Raw genomic sequence first — 18,145 nt, 5'->3', positions numbered from 1 at the left:
CTGATACCAGTGGGAATAAGTTTCCTAAAAAGAATTTAAACATCTACATATCTTTGCAGATGTGGTTCTGTCTCTTTGAATGCCTTTGTGTCTCAGCTTTATTCTGTTCATAAATGTGTGTTGATACCACTGAATACTATTCCAAGTCTCAGCTGGACCAGGACTTGCCCAAAACTGTTGCCACATTCCTACCAGTAGAGATGGTATGCTCAGCAAACTAAGTTATTATACATGACAGATGAACTTTCAGTGGATGTTGGTTTTAGCTTGATGAAGCAGAATAATAATTTGGTTTTATCTGATTTTTCCAGCAAAATGAACTGGTGCAAAGTACCATACATTTACTATATTTTGGAGGTCCCTGAGATCTCTACCATTGTGTTTATTTTTTTGTTTTTGTTTTTTGTTTTTGTTTTTGCTTAATGGGCACAATTGTCATTGATGAATAATGGCATAATGGCTGTGGTGCAGTGGGTTTTTGGTGAATGCTTCTAAAGAAGAAGAAGAAATTCTCTGTTCAACAGGCATGATTATACTTAGGGAGTCAGGCTGATGCACTCCACAAAAATCCCTTAAAAAGACTAAATGAAAGGCATCACTCACCAACAAGAAATACCATCTTGATTTTTACACCTTAGGGTAACTATGTTTTTCTGGTGCCATTACTTTTTCCTCTTGTGAGTGACACATATCCTTGGTGTTAACACTCTAGTGAAATGATATTTAAATGGAGGAAGGCACTGATTTTGCCCAAAGGGCAAAAGGAAAGGGAAAGGGAGGAGAAGGTATAGGTATTTGCAATAAAGACTACGTGTGGTCTGGGTCCTGTTTTCTTACCTGAAGCTCAAGCAAAATCGTTAAATCATGTGAATTTTCTCACCAGGGGCTAGAATATGCATTATGGCAGATTCTTGTAAAGTGTGGAAGCTGCACTGCTTCAGAAATAGCTACAGGATCCCTGTGCCTCAGAGAAACTTTCTTGGTGCATCAAACCCTCCTTTCTCTTCCTGGCCCTATTTCCAGGATCCCTGACCCCAGGACTGGCTGAGCTGCCTTTGACAGCAATTTCCTGGCTGTTACTCTGCCTGCCTCACTCTGGAGCAGAAAGAAAGCTCAAAGGATAAATAACTTGTTCCTGTCCAATGACCATGGCCATGACTAATGACCTGTGTCCCAACAGTAGTTCATCTCTGCTGACTGACTTACAGGGATGTGCCTGCAGGTCATGAAGAGATAGTTTGGCAAGCTCTTGAAGTGGTAATTCAGGTACCCGCAGTACTGCAGCTGTGTGAGCAGAGCCCTCCATGGTGGGTAGCTCTGTTTCAGGCCTCATGAAGCCTGACTACTATCCTGGTAGCTGAAGGCTGCTCAGGTTGGTTGAGAAGAAACGCTTGTTAAGATCTCAGTTGCCTCCTGATAGCTTACCTGAACTGGCAATTCAAGAAAAGCCTCCAACAAGCTCTGCTACCCTCCCCTGCTGTGCTGGAATCTGCAATACCAATGTTTAGGTCAGTGCATGGGTCTTCCTCCTTCCCTCCCCTCCCTCATTTAAGCCACTCCGTAGATGAAGGGATGCCCAGTCCTTGGTGGGATTGCTGTGTCCATGCTTTATCACCTGATCTTGTTCACTGGATTAGCCCACTCTCAGACTGAAGAAATCTTACTCCTGTCACACAGTCCTAGTCTTTGTCCTGCTGCCTGTGGTACAGGGAGTAGGGAAGTTCAGTTCACCTTTCTCCTCTGTCTACAGAACTAAGTATACCATCCCAGATGATGGGAAAAGCTTTGTTCTATTGGCACAAAGGCCAAAGTCAGAATGTGGACTAAAAAACACTACACATAGAGAAGGACACAATATTCAGACATAAGACTCTTCACAGATCCGTAAATATCCTGCCAATATTTTCACATTCATTCCATGAGCTGTTTCTGTTTCATTTCCTCTCACTTTTGCTCCCACACCTTTCTACTTTGCCCACAGTTCTGTATGCATGCGCATACTGTATTTTTTCTTGCCTTACAAAATCACATAATAAATACACGTATCAAGGAAAATTGACAAGTACCTGGGAATAAGTTAAAACTCCTTATATGATTATAATGCACATTTTACCTGTGCATTAATCTGAAACTCATGTGAAGAGTAAAAGGCTGCCAGGTTCAGCCTGGAAACTGTACACTTAAAAATGCAGAGTTTGAATGGATGTGGGAATATAGATATGACTAGTTACAATTAGGAAGATCTCCAGAGCAAGAGTACAAGTAAATCTTGACATGAGTTCACCAGATGAAGAAAACCTTGAGCCTATGTGTTATCAATATCAGAGGAGATTCGGCATAAGCTACTGACAGAGTTAACAGCTGGAATAGGCTCAGCACTCATCTTCTGGTACTTGCTATACAGCGTGGGAACTCCCTCCCATTCATCCTCCTCTGATAGCTGACACGGAAAGGATTCATTCTCCAGCCAGATGGTGGCAAGATCACAAGATCACAGCTGCACACCTCTGGTACAGGAATCATCAGGCAATACGCCAAAGCAAATCCATAGGAATAAGTTATAGGATATTCAGGGTTTCTTGCAGAGAGGTGATCAGATGAGTGTTGAGGTGTTTCTGTAAGTATTCAGTGCCTTCGAATCATAGGATGTGAATGGCACATTATAATGTCAGGACACTTAATTTCTGGCGGATTCACACATTACCTGCTTTCTTGGCCTAACTTCTTTCCAGAAAAATGTTATTTTACCTCATGCCTCAAAAATGACTTTGACTATCTCGAATGTACTTGAAAGGCACTTGGCCTGTTAGATTGTTGCAGTCTAGGTGACAAAAGCAAAACTAGGAGAAAAAAAGGATTTGATCATACAATACACTTAATTTCTTTAGAGGTAACATCAACTCTCTTGAGATTTTATTTTAGGCAGTAAAATCAAATTAAATGTTTCCATTGCTTTTGAAGAATTTTAGATTATTTTCACAGACCTCAGCTATATTTCACAGAAGTTTATGTCTTTCATTTGAAAAGCACAATTAGATTAGACAAATCTTGCAGAAGGAGTATGATTATGTGAAATATTTCATTGGAAAAAATGGTGTGATGGACCCTCTTTAAAGCATACTTAAGACGTACAAAACAAGTAACCTCCCTCCCTACTGGAATAACAACATCAACAACAGAAAAAAAAAAAGAAAAAAAAAGAATGAAAGTGTTGCAAACTTTAGCGCTTTAGAGTTGCCTTTTTCCTTTCATACTCTTCTGTTCCTCTGTTTAATTCACTCATAATTCGTAGGCACATTTACAAACCTCATTGGTTTGTAAACAGCCATGACTTTAAAAGAAAATTGGGCTCTTTGCTCAGAATCAGTGAATTACATGATCAAGGGTTAGTTCTTAAGATTTCTTGGTAAGCACCTTTTATTCTCATTTGTTCCCACTGCACTTTTGATATTTATAAACAAATAAAAAAGGAGCAATATTTCACCAGTAAAGCCATTTTGAGATAACTCTGAGAGTGAAGAGTGTGTGAATGGTTTCATCGGCAACATTTATGTTTATGGAATTCTCGTACTACTCAAAATCTGGGAAAGTAACAGACGTTATGCAATTGGATGCAGAAATGAAGTGTGACGTTTGCTTTGTTGTAAGATATGGTGCTCTAGCATTTAGTTGTTTAGTGTATGTCTTTTCTGCAGTTATCGATGTGATAGCAGCTTCCCTAACATGGCTAAGCTTGTATAATTCGGTTCTTTTGGCACTGAAAAATTGTAAGTTATGGTGCTCTGATATGCAGCTCTCACAGGAAAATGCTGTGAGATTAAAGAAAAAGTGAAAGGGACACAGAAAAGGCTGAGGTACTCAGTACCTTCTTTGCCTCAGGCTTTCCTGGTGACATCGGTCTTCATGAATCCCAAGCTCTGAGAGCAGTGAGAAAGCAATGAAAGTGCAGTGAAAGAAGCAGGGAAGACTTTCCCCTGACAGAGAAGGGATCACTTTAACAAATTGGACCTATACAGGTCCATGAGCCTTGATGGAATGTGCCCATAAGTGCTGGGGGAGTTGGCCAATGCCATGGTAAGGCCACTCTCAGTTATCTTTGAAAAATCAGAGTAATTGGTGAAGGAGCAGCTCCTGAGGAGCAGAAGAAAGCCAATGCCACACATACCTTCAAGAATGACAGGAAGGAGGATCCAGGGGACTAAAGGCCAGTCAGCCTCACCTCGGTCCCTGGGAAGGCGCTAGAGTAAGTAATACTAGAAACCATTTCCACACTTATTAAGCAAAAGAAGGAAATTGGGAGTAATCAGCATGGATTTACGAAGGGAAAATCATGCATAACCAACCTGATAGTCTTCTACAATGAAATCACTGGTTTGGTGAATGAGGATCCTCTCAGAGAGAGCAGTCGATGTTGTTTATCTCAACTGTAGTAAGGCTTTTGACACTGACTCCCATAACATCGTCATATGCAAACTGATTATATAGGCTATATAAATGGACAGTGATGTAGGCTGAAAACTTGCTGAACTGCTGGGTTCAAAGGACTGTGATCAGTAAAGTCCAGCTCATTAATGGTTTACCCTAGGGGTTGATATCAAGGTAAATACTGTTTAACATCTTCCTTAGTGATCTGGATGACAGGACAGTGTGCACTCACAGCAAATCTGCAGATGATACAAAGTGTGAAAAGTGACTGATACACCAGGTAGTTGCACAGCCATTCAGAGGGACCTTGACACTGGAGAGATGGGAGACAGGAGCCTTTTGAAGTTCAACAGAGGGAAGTGCCGACTTTTGAACCTCTGGAGAAATAACCCCATGCACTAGTACAGGCTTGGGCCGACATCTAGGAAAGCAGCTTTGCTGAAAAGGACCTGGGAGTCTCGAGTCAGCAGTGTACCCTTGTGGGCAAAGAAGCCCAATGGCATCCTGGGCAGCATTAGGAGGAACGTTGCCAGCAGGTTGAGGAAGGGAATTCTTCCCCTCAACTTAGCCCTGGTGAGGCCACATCTGGAGTACTGTGTCCAGGTCTGGGTTTACCAGTACAAGAGAAAAATGGACCTACTGGAGCAAGTCAAGTGAAGGGCCATGAAAGCGATTAAGGGACTCAAGAGTATGATGTACAAGAAGGGGCTGAGAGAACTGGAACTGTTCAGCCTGGATAAGAGAAGACTTAGGGTGATCTTACTGAATTTTATAAATATCTCATGGGATGATGTCAAGATGATGGGGCCAGACTCTTCTCAGTGGTGCTGGTGACATGACAAGATGCACAAACTGAAATATGGGAAATTCCACATAAACATAAGTAACAAAGTTTTTACTGTAAGGGTCATCGAACGCTGGAGTAGGCTGCCCTGTGGAGTTTCCATCCTTGGAGATATTCAAAACCTGACTGGACATGGTCCTGAGTGTTCTGCTGTAGCTGACCCTGCTTTGAGCTGGTGGCTTAGATTCAGTGATCTCCAGAGGGGCTTCCAGCATGAATGGCTTTGTGATTCTGATTACCTAGATTAAGAGAAAGTTGATAGTCAAGCTCTCAGCTGGTAGAAATATCATCAAGGAAAAAGTATTTGAGATGTTCACTAATCTGTGGTTTAGGAAAAGGAAAAAAAAATGGTTCTTTGGAAAAAAGAATAGAAGACTTTGGCTTATAATAGTTTGGGTTTTGAAAGTTATATTTACAAGATAAAAAGGACATATATTTCACACATTACAGTTGTGGGGTTTCTTTCCCCGATAGAGCAAGTTTGCCTCCTGAGATGTGTGTGCGTCCTAACACTCAGAAAGTTGATGTTATACTGTTCTGGGCTACTAGGTGTTACTGGGCACATTACTTCAACTGCACATTTTTTTACAAAAGAAGTAATAATATTTCTGTTCTTTGTAGAGCAATTTCAGATCCGGTGACAAAAACTCACACGGGTGTTTATGTTCTATACACCAGGGTTTTTTGGAAATGGAGTGAAACTTACATGATTAAAAATAGCAATGGGAAAAGAGAGGAAAAAAATGAATTTGATATTAAATGCTTGTATCAACTTCTGCATCACTGAAATTCAGTCATTTAACATTAATTTGCATTTACTGATTTTTGTTGCAGTTAAAAGCCCCAGTTAAAAGCCCCTGTTTATTTCATCACATCTAAAAAAAACAGTAGGCTAATAGATAACAAATTAAATATTATGTCTCTATTCATTGCACTACACTTCAGTGACTGCTAAATAGCGGAAAAGGAAGTGGGAGGGAAGAGATTATGTATAGCTGTCTAACGAACGCTGTGTCAAATTGGAACAGATAGAACTAAAATATTTTGTTACGGCAAGGCAGACATCTCCATACTAGGTGCAGAGAGAGCTGCTTGTGTAAGTCTTGTTTTCAGTGGACTGGAGTAAGTGTGTAAAGTGGCCCTTGCTGGGAATTTCGGTGGCATGCCATTGCATACAGAATGGAATAGGTGTGCAGAGGTAATCTTTCAACTGTGAAGTTGAGAAGGAAAGCAGAGAGAGGTGTTTACAATGCTATGGTGTATTCTGTGCTGCTACTGTGGATAAAGAGGAATCGTTATATCCAGACCTCAACGCTTCTCATAAATCCTTAAAAGAAGGATATAATTCTATGTATTTATATAACAACTTTTACTGAAGCTACAACTATTACTGAATAGTTGTTATGGATAATTAAATTTGTTATGATAATATTTTTCTTTTGGTAGACATTTATCTGTTTTTCTTGGGAAAACTCACTTTCTACTTGTTTTCAGCCACATCTGTACCAGATTGTACGGAGGCTGAGGGATCTATACTTTTGTTTCGATGTATATTGCAACATTTTTATTGCATTCCACAGGTCCTCCAGTAAACGTTACTTGCAATATTTTTATCAACAGTTTTGGATCAGTCACAGAAACCACAATGGTAAGTGCTATGATGCTACTGGCAAGAAAACAACAACACTTAATATATGTCATGAACGCAACCTGTCAATTTTTCTATTTATTGTTCAACTTGCAGGTCCTCCTGTAAATGTTACCTGCAACATATTTATCAACAGCTTTGGTTCAATAGCAGAAACTACAATGGTGAGTGGGACTGGACATTGAAGCCATCTTGTGAAGGAGTGGGAAGTGATATAGAACAGAGAAGCTGTAGATATGGGGACACTAAAATCTTAACTTACTAAAAATAGACCAGTTGAATTAAATAAAAGAAATATAAAATAGCAATATAGAGAGCTATGTAAGTTATTAAACCTAATTATCAAATCTTAAGGCATATCTGTAGTGACTGTACCACAGTTTGTAGTGACTGTGATGGCAGCAAACGGAGAGATCCCAAGGGAGCTTTCCCAGGTCTTGCTGGCCTTGAAGATGCAGAATAATGGAGTACAGCTTTGCGGATGCCTTGGCATCTTGTGTGGGTTTTGCACCACTGACGCTGAGCTATAGACTTCTGCAGGTTATGCTGAGGTAGGTTACTGAACTGTCTTATTTAAAACTAACTCAGTTTATTTCGCTATGAATTGCAGTCGCATCAGTAACTGAACTGAATGTGTAAGTTTGGCCAAATGACTAAAAAATTTAACTCTGAGGACACCAGGGAATTTTGAGGGGAAAACTGATATTAGGAAATGACGACATTCCAGAGGACTGAAATGTGTATTTTAAATAAATTCAAAGAACACTCTCAACCAAAAAAGTGCCAAATGGCAAATTCAGGATTTTTATGGTGATATTTAAAAATTCAGATGCTTCAATTTCTCATTTCAATATGAGTTTTTTTGTTTTAAAAATTGCAAAATTTTAAGACTGAAGAAGTCAGAGACAAAAATATGGAAATGCTAGGTTTAGTCCAACTGATTTTTGGGGGGAAGGTATAGAAGAAAATTCTAATTTTTCTGTAATTTTTACTAAGAAAAATGAAAAAAAAACATTTGAAAGAATGCTGAGTTTTTTAATCTTCTGTTTCCAACAATAAACTAGAAAAATCAATTACTTATTCAAGCATGTGTATACCTGGCAACTGGTGTTAACCCTTGGAGTGTTTTTTGGTGCCTTTCGCTTAGTAATGGCTTTTCCTAAGCAACAAGAATTATCAGGTGTTAGTATACCAGAAGTGGGTTAAACACATTCTAAAAAGGGACTAGTGACACATTTCAGTCTGGTTTTGGATTCTTCAAGACTCCTTTGTGACAAAATAAGCTAATAAAGGATGCTTGCATCTGTATTGAATATACCTCATTTTATGAGACATGAGTGCATCCCCTCAAGAAAGGAGCTACGGATACTTATGAAAAAATTTCAGAGCGCTTTCACTACTTTATGAGGACTCCTACACAGTGCTGAGGTATTTCTGTGTTTGCTGAAGCCGGAGGCAATAAAAGTGCTTAGCACCTTTAGCTCAGGACTGAGCTATTGGTAATTGCCAATGAACTTCCTACCTATAAAAGGACTTAGGTCATACCAGAGGTTAGTTCTTTATCTCATGGGGTAGATATTGCCTTGTGATATTTGCATTTTGAAGGAATAGTAGATATTTAGTGGATATTAGTGTTCTATTTAATACTTAAATATTTAATGTAAATGTCATTTTAATTGTTGCTGCCATTTTAGAAAAAAGTGCCCAAGGAACAGAAGTCCTGTACTCCTGAATATTTTTATTTAAAAAATCCTATAACTTAACATTTTCCAGAGATAAAAAGCAAGCTGTTACTAGGACAAGTTGTTTTATTAGATAATGTGGAAAGACATATAGCTATAAAACATACAGCTTTAAAGTAAACAACTTAATGTGTGGAATATATATCTGTAGTCTTTTAAAATCATCTTAGTGAGAAAACTAATATCAAGTTAAAAATGACAGGAAAACATATTTTGGTGTAATTTATAATTTTCAAGAGATGTAATTTTTAGGTTTTTGGAAAACTTAATTCGTTTTCTGTGTTTAAAGAGTAGTGAAAAGACAGCCATGAATGTAGCCTTTCTTTCCCCTAGCCATGTCTGTTGTCTGCCTTAGCTGGTAGAGACACCAGCTTAGCTTTAAGTAGCAAAAATCCTGCACATCACTGGCTTTACAAGATGGCATTCAATGAAAATATTTGCACGACCTAATGCTGATTGCATTAATTAGACTCCTTCATTGCTTTGATTAAATCCCCTCATTGCATTTTACTGTCTATCAAATATGTTAATGTGTATCTTTCCAATGTTCATTAACACATTCTGCTGAAAACAGCTAAACATTCAAGTAGCTGAAAACAAAGACTGTTGGCTTTCTTATTTTGCTTTGTTCATATTTGCCAAAACTGTGGAGAGTTGATTTTTTTAATGCTGTCACTTCTTTAATGACTGGTATGACTAGTTTTAGGCTGTTTTGAAACTGCTCTGGGAGGCAGACATCAGTTACTGTTCCACCTACTTTGCTTTTTCTAAACTGGATGCAATCGTGTGGTAAAATGTTGGCAGCCCTTGCGACAAATAATGAGTTCTGTTTGATTCCTAGGATCCATTTTTGCCTATAATATTCTCTTGATGGTTATGACATAAAACTAAAAGATTCATTTAAAACACTGGATTGCGAGTCGAAAAGAGACTGCCCTGTCTCAGAGGACAGGAATGCTTAGTGAAACCATACAGATGCACTGAAGGCACATTCTCAGACTATAACTTGGAAGAGCTATGGTAGCTCATTGGAAACTCTGAGAGATGAAAACTTGTTTTGAGAAGCTCTCGGGCGGAGAAATGAACACGGCAAACAGGATTAATGTCTCAGTCCTACCAAATTCAATAAGTCACGTTCTCAATAACATTAGCAGGAGCAGCTTCTTCTCTTTGATTGGTACCGACACCAGGGTCAAATTCATCCCTTTGTGAATGGCCAGTACATTTCCTACGTCTAAGATATGTTCCTAAAAACTTTTAAACTCTTCTGTGAGAATTAAAACCAGACTTTGTGCTGAGTCTCTCCAAATAGATGAAATCCACACAGTCTTCATGAGTTTTGTTGCGAGTTTTCCTCAAAACGTTAGGAAAAAACCTGCATCTGTACTAATCTTTCTGCACTATAATGCCCCTATGGGACATTGTATTGATTATTGATTGTTTTGTTCCAAAAGAAACTCCTTTCTTGCAAATTAGAATGATGTATATTATACCAAAATAAAAATAGTGAAAAAGGCTAGATCAGAGTCAAGATGGAGCCACCGGAAATTTTCTTAATTGATTAAACCCCTAACTTGAAAAGAAAGAATAAAATCTCTTCCTGAGTAACTTCACTGAATTATGGGAGTTATCCCATAAGCCAGTAAACTTTGTATCTATTTTTGGAAGGATTAACACATGCAGTATTCAGCAGAAAATTCACTGTACAGAATAACAGTAGTTGCATATCACAGATGATAAATCTACATCAGGCTGGGCAGAATCCCAAAGAATTCAGATGTTCAGTGTTGCTAATGACCAGGATTTTTTAGCTAGCTGCCGTAGGAGAAGCTAAGAGGAGTTTGTACATTGACAAGCTAATTGTTAATTATAGAAATGACTAACTGTGAGGACATTATTATTGTCGTTATGCCCTATAATCAATGACTGATGCTATGCAGCAAATTTTTTTACTGGGATAAATGGATCAAGCTCTAGTTGTGATTTAGGTACTTTATATTAGCAGAAAATTTCGTGATTCTTTTCAAAATTTTAGGGGTAAAAGAGCTTTGCTGTTGCTGGTTGCCTGTTGGTATCTTCTTACCAGAAAAAACATGTTATAAATCAGTTTGTTAGATCCTGATTCGATAATTTATATGTATAGTTTTAACTACATCAGACAGTCCCACTGAAGCCGCTGAGGCCACCTTGAACGCTTTTAGGTACGTGCATGACCAACTACTTTTCTGTTGCATGACCTTCATGACCTTGCAATACATGCTTAAACCACTCTATTTTAGTCAGTATTCATATTTAGGGTTCAGAAAAGGTGCAGGCTCTCTGGCAAGCCTGTGCGACGCACGTAAGGCCACCTAAGTCTGCTGTTTGACTCAGACATCTGACTCAACACCTGGATGATTAAAGCCTTTGGAAGGGAAGGTGGGAGGAAGGAGGTGAGAGTCAGTTTATATATAGAAAATAGCACTGAGGAGGCAGGAGGGCTTCTTCAGACCCGCTGCTGCCAGAGCAGCTGCCTGCAGCCAAAGGGACCCAGAACTTTGCTGAAGCTCTTAGAAATTAACGTGGTGGCCACAGCATTGAGGTCCCTGACTTTGCTCAGTGTGAGACAGACAGAAAGATATATCTCTCTAGATTCTTATACTCCTAACAGAGTATATCTGTGGATTAAGCCCCTCGATCTTCAGGGAAATCTAATAAAACTGATCAGATAAAGAGTCCTTGAGAGTGTTGGTATTACTCCCATTTTACAGCTTGGGAACAGAGGAAAACTGTTCATACAAGTTGCCTTGAGCTATTGACAGTATCAGTGTTGCAACTGAGATTGAAACTTTAGGCCCATGCTTCTCATTTAGAACAGTGACACTGTCAGAAAGAATTTGTGAAGCAGCTGTACGCATGGTAGTGTTGGAGCGCAGTACAACACAGAACATGGTAGTGTTGAAACACAGGCTACAGTCCACCCACATTTACCCGAAAAAACTTCTAAAATACGCACCATAGTCTGCCTGAGCTCCATGTTGTGATATCACTCTCAGAAATACGTCCTTTTTTTGGAAGATGGTTACAATGTTTGCACAGGAAAAAGTAAATTCAGAATTCTACATGTGGTTATACTTCATGGTGTAAGCATACATTCCTATTAGCTGCTTACATGTCAGGCAGAAGAGAGAAAAATAAGGGTGGCTTTAAAATGTTCATGTGGTATTACTATTTCCATCTTTTGTTATCAAGCCTATAAACAAAGCCAATCAGACACAAGCTAAAGGGCTGTTTTGCTTCTGACAAGACTACATGCAGAGAGAAAGCACTCCTGAGTGAATCAGTGTGATGGGTCTGATATATATATATAAAGATACATGTTGAAAAAGAGAGTGTAAGACTATTGATAGATATTATTTATGCTTTTGGTATAATATATGTCATAAGCAAGCTCTTCTTTGAACAAGAATTTTTCAGACTGGTTTTTGTTACCTAAATCACCAACTACTGAAGTTCATGCAAGCACATTTATTTTTAGATCTTTCTAAAGAATTTGATGATTTGACTGGTTATGATTTCTCTGTCATGAAAGGAAAAATCCTTATTTCCTATCTCAGAGAAAAATGAAAGGCAGTTACACAACTAGTTGTAGTAAATTTATTCTATCAGCAATCTCTGATTATAGCTTCAGCCTTTTTTTCTGCAGAATCAAAATTATTTTCCAAGCTTTGTAACTGAAACTGTCCTGCATACACTTGTAAGACAAAACTCTTTTTCCAAGACTGGGAAAGAATGAATGAATGTTCACAAGATGTGAAGATACTTTATAACTTCAGAACACCAAGTTGCTATTTGATCTTAACCTGTATGAAACCACACCACAGCAAAAAATGGGTTGTGAAAAATAGATACAGGATTATTCTTGAGACCACTACTAGGTCTGTCTTTCTGTGATTAGTAGTCATTCATATTTTGACACACTTGCAAAACAGAAATGATGAAGAAAGTAGCAAAATCATGTCGCTACTAAACATCATCCCATAGGTTTCTAAAACTTCATCTCTTGGGATGTTGGAGCTGTTGGATATACTTTGTGAGGGCAACAGCACAGCTTTCATTATGAACCTACTGAATGAATGGTGAGAGATTCCGACCCTTGGAGGGGCTTATTTAACAGAGCTTGTGTATTGGACAAACAGCTTACTGCATCTTTAATCAGACTGATAATATTTACTCACCTTTCAAAGATAATAAATTCTTTAGAACATGAGGTTCAAGGTCCTAACTAAACACATGACAATTCATACATTTTCCAAGTTAAAAACACAATGCTGCCATTTTAATGCTGCTGCTACCACAAAATAAATCCTAATTGCAGAGAAATTACATAGTTGACAAAATTATTTTGCTACCACATTCCTTCAGATAACATCATTTGTATAAATATTCTTAAATATTTCCCCTTTAGATGAAGAGTAGGTGTTTTTCTAAGAGAGCATTCACTGGCTAGTTAAATTTAGTAATTTATGTAAATATGCTATACTAGCAGGGAAAGCTGGGAGAAGTGAAGCTTTCATTGGCTGACCATGGAAATTGAGGATAAGGAGAAAAAGCACGAGCATTTTTCCACTGCCTCCAGTGAGTTTTGGATTAGACACTAAAAACTCTTTTCACACTCCTTTTTAATAGCTAGTTCTTGACACAGTGTTAATGTTAGTTCTAAATGAACCTCTAAGTAATTGCTGCCTTCCCAGTTGTGACTAACAGACCACTGAGCAGAAGAATGCAATTAGAACAGTTTTAATGGGATGCAGAGAGGGAGGAGTGAATGAACATACAGAGAAAAGCATACGGTAGACAGAAAAAGGACACAAATAGTAAATAAGAAGAGCTGATTTAATTTCTTCTGTACAAATCTGGCGTCACTGGAATTAGCAACTATTCATGAGTACATTAGAAATAATTGATTTACATATTGTAAGCAATTTATTTAAATTAGTAGTTTTATAGAATCCTTGTTAAAATGGTGTATAGCTAGCAGCAATGCTTTTAGATTTCTAAGTACCTCTGTGTTAATCCCTAACATTTGACAGAGGGTTATACTTAATCTTTCAGGTTGTAGTTAATATTTTCTTCATTATAGAAGTAATTTTGATTTGGAAAATGTGCCAGTTGTGTTTGGTATTTACATTGCTTTATTTTCAAGTGACAATTCTCACATTCAAAGAACAGCACAAATGTTTGCCTTAACACTGGTACTATATGAAGTCTAAGAGCATAGACAAAGCTAAAGTGGGTTTTAAATTTTGGTAAGTAGCTTAGTAACCTTTTTACATGGCATTTCTGTAGGACTACAGAGTGAACATTTTTTTGAGACAGCAGTGGAACGACTCACGCCTGGCTTACAGTGAATATCCCGATGATTCCCTGGATCTGGATCCCTCTATGTTGGATTCTATTTGGAAGCCAGATTTATTCTTTGCTAATGAGAAGGGCGCAAACTTCCATGACGTTACAACAGACAACAAGTTGCTGAGGATTTCTAAGACTGGAAAAGTGTTGTACAGCATCAGGTAAACCAGTCTGGTTTTCTGTTCTTCCCTCTCCCTTCCCTTACTCCCTGTCTTTCTGGATATGTGCAGAACATAATTTACATATTTAGAGGGGTTTTTTTGTTCCATGTGTGCAACTGAAATGCGACTTAATCACAGCAGAGTAGAAGGAAAGTTTGCCTACTTTCCTTTTGTAAGCTTTTACTTTTCCCAAAATAATCTGTAAGGGGCACAGTTAGCCTTGTTAGAAACTTAAGGGTGTCTAGTACTTCAGTGGTATGCCTTGATAATTTCCATTAGTATTACCTTAATCACTCCACTCACAAAAGGAGAAAATTAACTCTTCAGTACTTTGTGGGTTGTAGTTTAAAAGCAAAGAGGAATAATATTTTAAATCGCTAATGAAGACATTAAGTGAAGATATGCTTGAAATGTAATAAACTTGACATGCAAGTCGCTGGGTAATCTGATGCATCTACTCACATTTAAAAACCACTGGAATTAGAGAGTGCTTTTTCTCATACTAAGTGCATTGAAGTGTGTGTCATGTGAATGGATTTAGGCTGAATTAATAAATGCTGTTTGACAAAAACGTGATTTGCTGTGACCTGATGAAATGGGACATACACAAAGAATCAGAATTGCATTACACAGGCATAAATAGCAGCAAAAATATGCAGTATTTCTTTGATATTCGGCTTACTGTGCACCGTTAATTGCTGAGTAGATGTAGTCAAAGATATGAAAAATGTTATTATCGCTCTTACAATTATTAGAAAAATAATTATTGTTTTTGTGTGTTCCTGAGGATGAGTCTTGGTTCCTACTTTCTTGCTCTGTGGAAACATGAAAATATCTTTTTAACGGGTTGTTTAGTGAGTTTAATCATCTGTAAAGAAGATTTTTTCAGAGGATGTCCCGTTATTTCTGACTGAGTATTCTGCTGAGACCTGGATTTTCATCCAGAAATTGCTATTGATCCATGTTAAAGGCAGTTGTGTTCTTTAGGAGGCTAAATAAATAAATAATTACTTGGAACTTCTTCCATTTACTTAATACCTGTGGAAACGCCTTAATCAGACACAGTAATATTTGAATGGATTAAACAGCTTGGAATGTAAACATTTAGTGAGTAAGATTTCAAAACAGCATACCTGAACAGATTGAGGAAAATAATTGGATACAAGGATGAAACTGGCACTAGCAGAGTAATAAATATGCTGTCACTTGCAAATACTGCTCACTTCAACGTGGGAAAAAAAAGAAATGAATGCATCTGTTTGTTTGAATGACATCAGACACCATCTCATTGGAGATAGGAGTGCAGTTGGGTGCCATTCTGAATGTGGATGGATAATTCTTCTGACATTTGTCCATGCGGGAAAAGCAATATTTCAAGCTGTTAAATCGTATTTATAAAATTCCCACACTAAAATGCAAATTGATCTGAAGTAGAGTAAGAAGTATTTCATTGGAATATTAAGCAAAACACATTATCATTTCTACTGCCTAGCAGTAACTGAGGTTTACCTGGTGCTTCTAAAACGTGGCATATAATTTTGAATAGTACCTTCCAGAGTACTGAAATTTGAAGTCAGAGTAGTTAGAAAAACTTGTCTTTATTCTCTAGATACTGAGCTAGATGCATCTTCATGTTGCCAGTTGCTTTTTGTTGTGCTATGCTGAAATAACAAGAATATTTTAGTCATTGGTTCTGAACGTTAAGAATGTTACAGCGCTGCCATTTTCACTACTACACCATTGGCATTTAGCCTGACATAATGATATTTAGCATTTAGCATTCAGTGTGCTCTAAATGTTTAAAGCACTTTACTAACATGTCTGAGAAGTAGTAGAGCAGGCTGTTTTGTCATATTTCTAAATTTAATAAAATTGAGGTCGTTAATCTCATATAAATACATATACCATATACTATGTAAAATGTGTCTATAGCTACTCCCAGTAATTACTGTATAAGAAGCAAGGGGTGTGTGTTGCATAACACTGGTATTCATCTTCTTTATATACTGCACTGAAAATGCAGAAATATGCTACACAGTAGGCCCGATTAGCTTACGCTGTTACATGCTCTGAGAGGCCAGTTCTGCCTTCCCAAGAAAGAATTTGGACAGTCATGTGGGACTAGAGCTTACGGTCAAAACTGTTGTGAAAAATAGCACTTGGTGCAGGATATGGCTGCTGAGGTGAATTATTGCAAGGTCAGTGAGGATCCTTCGCAATATGTTACTTCTGTTGGAGTTGTTAGTTCTGGGACTCCTTTTACCCCATGGTAAGCATGAGGCTGTTTATCTTTTCAGTGAGGGATAAGCTATCCTACATTCACTGGTGATTGTAAGCACGATGTAGATTTACATCGTAGTTTACCTATCAGTAATTAGTGTGCTTATGCTTGCAGACTTCTAGATCTATATTTAATTCTCTGGGAGTTAAAGTCAGAGTAGCTGATGTACCCATCTATGAATCACATAAGCTGAGGAGTCTAAACTTATTCTTAGATATTTTTTGCATGCTCGAATGCCTACCCTGGTATTTGTTTTAAGCTCCGATAGTTTGCACATGCTATATAAACTCTAAGGCAAGACATGGTATTGAGAGAAAGCTTCTGACCCTGCAATATATCTAAGTGATTTAGTGATGGAGATGACAGATCTGTGTTGGTGGAGGTCCATTTTCAAAATAAAATCTCCATTATTTTCAAGAACAGTCGGACTTGCATTTTTATGGTGGAGGACAACATTTTTTCTCCAGACCCGTAAACTAACCAGCACACAGCATGGGCCTTTGGGGATTGTTGGTCTAAACCTTTCAGTATTGCAGACAGAACTAGACCCTTGTGGAAGGAACGTGGCATAAGGTGATACCATAAATATATGCTATTGTCACTAATGACATTACAACAAATCTTTGAGCTACCCGTATTTTGAGAAATCAGCCATTACAGTAAAGGTATGCTCAGCAAACTCTTTTACTTTAGTCAAGATCAGTCTCACTTGTGCTCTTTGAGCTGCAAAACACTGTTAAATAACTATAACTTTTATTTTAAAGCCCTGTGCAGACAACAATCAGCAAGATGGGTTCATTATAGCAGTGTTCAATATAATTGGCTTATGTTGTGTATATTTTGTATGCTGAGAAACAATGAGAGTTAAAATCTCAACCCACACAGTCACTCCCCAGGTGTCTGTGACTCATTCTGCTGAGCTTCCAGCCCCTGAATGATCTCTGTATGGATTGGATTTTGTAGATGGGCTGTACACTTGGAAAGAATGGCATGGCTGTGTGATGATAATATGAATCCTGTTCCTGGCAGTCATATTTTGTATGACACCTGAATTTTGTATTACGTATACTGTTGAACTGATTTTATGTGCCAGTAGCAGGGATCGTATCTTCTCTTGCCCATTGTGGACACTTGGGACATCAGGAAAATGTTAAAGCATGAGGCTTAGTATTGTCTTCTAGCCACACATTTTTGCTATCTGATTCCCACAAATGCATTTCAAGGTGCCAATCACCTCAGAATGTTAGCACTTGCCAAAAGACTTATTTTAGCAAAGCAGGGGAAAGTGGAAAACCTTTATTTAACTGTTTCTCTTTGTTGCATTAATTGCCTCCCTCTGCCATTAATATTTTCAGTGCATCTAAAGCCATATGAGCTTTAGAAATAAGGTGATATAACCCAGCTGTAAAGGTAAAAGGGCTGTAAGGTCTGTTTTTACCTGCTGCTCCACAAACACCCTGTGCTCCTAATCACCTGATAAAGGAGAGGCTGTGGAGCTGTGTCTTGAAATATTGTGCCACTGCATTCAGCTAGCCAGAGTTACAAAGCAAATTACTTCATATTTTTAAAATATGTGAAGATTTTAGAAGGCGTTGCATAACTCAGCAGGAGCGCTACTGCAGTTCTAGGGAGGAGGTTTGTGCAAATTCACAA

At 38.1% G+C, this 18,145-nt stretch overlaps 1 protein-coding gene across 2 annotated transcripts in view; it reads left to right on the top strand.

Moving 5' to 3' along the window:
• The window catches only part of GLRA2 (glycine receptor alpha 2), a 128,879-nt gene that overhangs the window by 14,945 nt on the left and 95,789 nt on the right, over window positions 1-18,145 (top strand). The window contains exons 3-4 of one of the 2 annotated variants that reach the window (XM_062574500.1): window positions 7,014-7,081; window positions 13,988-14,211. In XM_062574500.1, coding sequence (XP_062430484.1) covers window positions 7,014-7,081; window positions 13,988-14,211 — 292 coding nt within the window. Of the gene's footprint in view, window positions 1-6,849; window positions 6,918-7,013; window positions 7,082-13,987; window positions 14,212-18,145 lie in introns of both variants that reach the window. The other variant, XM_062574492.1, reaches the window with a different exon arrangement.

This window comes from Rhea pennata, chromosome 1, assembly GCF_028389875.1.
Source record: "Rhea pennata isolate bPtePen1 chromosome 1, bPtePen1.pri, whole genome shotgun sequence".
Lineage (NCBI taxonomy): Eukaryota > Metazoa > Chordata > Aves > Rheiformes > Rheidae > Rhea > Rhea pennata.
Note: the sequence above shows the minus strand (reverse complement) of the source record. Positions and strands in the feature narration are given on the sequence as shown.